Source organism: Alligator sinensis, unplaced genomic scaffold (genome assembly GCF_000455745.1).
Source record: "Alligator sinensis unplaced genomic scaffold, ASM45574v1 scaffold419_1, whole genome shotgun sequence".
Classification (NCBI taxonomy): Eukaryota; Metazoa; Chordata; order Crocodylia; family Alligatoridae; genus Alligator; species Alligator sinensis.
Genome location: NW_005842360.1, coordinates 55,515 through 60,082, shown reverse-complemented (window position 1 = coordinate 60,082; position 4,568 = coordinate 55,515). Strand labels below are relative to the sequence as shown.

General features: G+C 47.4%; 1 protein-coding gene across 1 annotated transcript in view; it reads left to right on the top strand.

The window, feature by feature from the left end:
* The window catches only part of NUP88 (nucleoporin 88), an 18,118-nt gene that overhangs the window by 903 nt on the left and 12,647 nt on the right, over positions 1 to 4,568 (top strand). The window contains 7 exon segments of the mRNA XM_006029164.3: positions 2 to 60; positions 257 to 426; positions 2,071 to 2,196; positions 2,362 to 2,448; positions 3,216 to 3,312; positions 3,314 to 3,405; positions 4,373 to 4,559. Coding sequence (XP_006029226.2) covers positions 2 to 60; positions 257 to 426; positions 2,071 to 2,196; positions 2,362 to 2,448; positions 3,216 to 3,312; positions 3,314 to 3,405; positions 4,373 to 4,559 — 818 coding nt within the window.

The following is a 4,568-nucleotide window of genomic DNA, read 5'->3' as shown; positions in this document are numbered from 1 at the left end:
CCCCCGGCCCCGGCCCCGGCCCCGCCGGGGTGCGAGCCCGCCGCGCTCGGCCGCTCCCAGGTGCGGGACGCCCCTGCAGGCCCGGCCCCTTCCCCTCCCAGGGCTGGCGAGTCTCCGCCTGGGCTCCTGGGAAACGCACGTCCCAGCTCTGACGTGACCTCGGTTCGTGACCGTTGCCCGCGGCGCTCTCGAAGGATCCGCCCGCGCGGCGTTTCGTTGGGGCGCCGAGTTTTAACTCCCCCGCTTCCCTTCCCAGACGCTGGTCTGCATCAACCCGCCCCTCTTCGATGTCTTTCAAACGCTGCTCAGCCCCACACAGCACCACGTGGCTCTCGTGGGCCCCAGGGGAATGATGGCCGTGGAGCTGCCCAAGCGCTGGGGGAAGAACTCCGAATTCGAAGGGGGGAAAGCCACGGTCAGCTGCAGGTAGGCGACGCTTTCGGTGCGGGACCCCCCGGGCCGTCCTGGCGCCTTTCACGTGCAGCACAGCCGACGTGGGAGAAGCGTGCGATTAGTGTACAGAGCTGGAGCGTGCGGGAGAGCTCGGCGTGACGCCGGTGCGAGGGGGGTACAGCACATGCGCTGAGCCGAGCTGAAAGCCCGTTGGGGCGCTGACAAACGAACCTCCGTACGTGCGACAGACCCGCCCCCTAAAGCCTCGCTGTTTTCGCTTTGGACGCAGTAGTAGTGGGGATGAGATCCTATTTCTAACGGGCATGGTACTTGAATTGCAAAGCAATGTAGGAGAACTGCTGTGCTGCGTTAGAGCAGCAGTCCCTTTTATCTGCCGTCTCGGGGTAGCAGATAAAAGGGACTGCAGTCCCGTGAAATGAAAGTCAAGGATCTGAGCTACTTGCCCTGTATAGTTCTCAGGTAAATTCACGGATAAATTGCGTATGTGTTGAATCTAGTTTAACCTGGTCTGATATTGGTCAGGTCAGCGAGCAGTGCAAGAGAATTTGCTAGAGATCGTTATGTCCGCAGGGAAAGTTTCTTGTGACGTAGGATGATAGACCAAGTGCCGCAAATCCCATTTGCTACTTGTTGGTAATCTTAACACCCATACAGACCTAAACAGGCTTCTCTTAATGCCTTGGAGACAACCAGAGGGGAAACTCTCCCATTTCCTTGGTGGGCTGATTTCTTTTTAGAAAAACACAAAGCACGTTATCATGAGCAAATTAATTCGAACTACACCATTCACTAGTACCGAACTCGCTGTGTAAGAGCAGGGGAGGAAAATCCCAGGCCCTTCACTTATTTGTGTGGCAGCTGTGAAATAGGTTGTCACTCACTGATGTGTTTGCACAGGGGTGTTTTTGTAAAGCTGAATCTCTGGGGTACAGCTCTGCTGCTGCTGTTTTCTTAGCTGACCGGTTGAGTTGTTTCTGGCTGGTGATTCTTCTTTCGGGAGGTTAAAATGTCGCTTCTGCTTGTGTTTTGTGATCCTGATAGCATGATGGCTTACATTGTTTTAATTGTCATAGCACACATTCTTTGAAACCCTTCTGGTCATGATTAGTACAAAACACATGGCCACTCCACTCCTGATTAGTAAATGGAAAGATGGGTATAACCCTTCACTTCTGACATGCACAGTCTTTCCCTGGTCTCAGCTTGTCCTTGCACGCCTTGAGGAAACGAAATGCTGACTCTCTCTTTTTCTGGAGTAAAAGCTGCAAACAGTTGCATCTAGTTGAAGACTTCAGGGTCTAGTACCCTGGGTTTTTCCTTCAGACCTTCTCTGTTCTATTTGTGCAGTTGCTTTTTATTCTTCACCTCTGGGTGATGAATACGTGGGCGGGAATAGATGAAACCTACTATGGTGAAACAATCTAGTTAGACATTGCTGTCAAATGTACAAATTAACTGGGGGGAAAAAAGTCACAGAAACCATTGTTTTCAAACAAAAGTGACAAATGACTGTTGTAGGAGTTCCTTCGGCTTTAAATACTACACAGTCAACATCCCCCGGGAACTTAAATTAGTCTTTCTTTTCTCTAAGGTAAAAGCCATTTAATTTTTATCTGCTTTTTATAAATGTTATAAATGGCTGTTTTTTTATTACAGCACCATTCCTATTGCTGAAAGGTTCTTCACTAGCTCAGCATCCCTCACTTTAAAATATGCTGCCTGGTATCCCAGCGAGTCATTGGAGCCTCATGTTGTGCTGTTGACTTCAGATAACACTATAAGGTTAGCTTGTTTCCATTTGTTCTCCCTTTTTTTGCATAAATATACTTACTGGAATCATAATGTAAAATACAGTGAAAGAAATTTATGCTGGTGTTCTGCATTTGCATCAGCAGGGATTTGCATGGAACGCCAATGACTGAATAACCTGTTTGTTCTTTCTTCTAGGATTTATAGTCTGAAAGTGCCTCAGACACCTGTGAAGGTGATTGCTCTCTCAGAGTCTGAGGAGGAGACCTCGGTAGTCAATAAAGGGTATGAACAGTTTAACATTCTCTTAGGAAGGGATGCTCCCCAAGGTACCAAATAGGAAATTGACTGATGACAGGGTAGTGTAAATGCTGTGATGTGATAACTTAATGCCAGGGCACTTGTTGCCCTCCTTCTGCCATGGCTCATCTCACTATCCCCCTCCTCTGCTTCATGCTGGCTGGACTCCCACCCCAGCATTCTAGAGCCAGCTGAGGACTGCTCTGTCCAGACCCCTGTTTGCAACAAAAGAGAATTTTTCTAAAGCAGTACAGCTAAAAACAGCCAAGAACGGCTTCTGGGGAAGAACTTTTTTCTTTACTTGTTTCTGGCGTGGCTGAAGGGACAAAATTTGATGTCCACTGTCTTAAGCCATGGATTAGCATCACACTGATGGCACCAAGGCATTCTCACCACTCTTGAATACTATGCAGATAAGTATTTTGGAGATGAGATGAGATGTTACTGGGCACAATGGAGAGGGGAGGGAGGAGGGTGTTACATGCTGTCTTTCCTTGAAACAACCAATCAGAGCCCCCTGTTTCTGACGTAGTTCTGACATGATCCCAGGGGCTCTGTTGAGAAGAGCAGAAGTGCCTGTGCTGGGGTATCTACTGCGGAAGGGGCACTGTCTGGCAAAGGTCTGATCTAAAAGGCTGAAAGCATAACTGCATTTATCCAACAGGAAGTGCCACTTCATGTGAGGAGAAGTGCTTTTGCATGGACAGTCACTACTGTCTATAACTTTGGATCCATTTGTCTCCCACTTGTAGGAGAGCCTACAGAGCATCACTGGGAGAGACTGCAGTGGCGTTCGACTTTGGGCCGATTACATCTGTTCCAAAGAATGTGGTTGGGCCACGAGGGAATGGAGGAGGGGAAAGAGGAAGTGTTGGCATATCCCTTGTACATATTGTATGAAAATGGGGAGACCTTCCTTACATACGTTAACCTACTGCAAAGGTAGGGTCCAAAAGTCAAATAGAAAACTTTGCTTCCTGGCCTGTATATAGCACTCGTCTGTTTGTACCAAGTCTCATTCAGATTGACTCCCGTCAGGAATGGGTTATCTCCTAGGGCAGCCCAAATTGTGTGGCTGTAATAGCTGGCCTACACACTTGAGTCTGTACAACCATGAAGGTAATCGGCCTAGTTGTTTAGTTGAGGCAGCTACAATAGCTAAGGGACACAACAGGGTTAAATTTGGGATAAAAAAAAAATCAGCTGCTCTAAGTATTAACTCTTAAGCCTCTGTTACAAGTTACATACATTATGCAATTCACTGGTAAATTGTGCAATGACTTTAGATTGGCCACATGTGTGAAGTAATTAGCATGCCATAAAAATGTCCATCTAGCTATAAAAAGAGCCAACCAGTCATGAAGTTAGTGCTTGAAAATGTGTGACAACTTTATAGCTGATTTCTCAGTTTTAATTGGAACATGTGGCAGGGCTCTGACATCTTGGGAAGTTTCAGCCTGTCTTGATGAAGCTGGTGTGCCAGTGCTTCACAGAACCAAAACTCTTTTGCCATCTTTAGGAAGTCGAGCCTGTGTGTCTTTGGAGATGCAAAAATAGAAATTTAGTTTCTATGAAAAAGGTGAAACTGGAGTCAACAGATAAGCAATTTGTAGGGCAAGTAGCTCAGGTCCTTGACTTTCATTTCACTGGACTGCAGGTTGGGTTGCCAGACTTAAAATCATAAAATAGCAGGGCTGGAAGGGACCTCAGGAGATCAATGAGTCCAACCCTCTGCTCAAGGTAGGATCACTCCTGAGTGAAACGACATGGAAAAATGGGTCTATTCTTATTACCTCTTGTTCTTTGATATTTTTTTTTCAGTTGTTCCTCAGAGGGTTATTGTAGGTAACATGGGAAGCTATTTGATCTTGCAGTCACTTACAGAAGTACTCGCACATCCTCATTTCAGCTCTGGAAACCTTGGTAAGCTGTTGGGTCCACTGCCCATGCACCCGGCAGCTGAAGACAACTATGGCTATGATGCATGTGCTGTTCTCTGCCTGCCCTGTGTGCCCAACATCTTGGTGATCGCTACTGAATCAGGGATGCTCTATCACTGTGTGGTGCTGGAGGGAGAAGAGGACGATGAGCAGACAGTATGACTT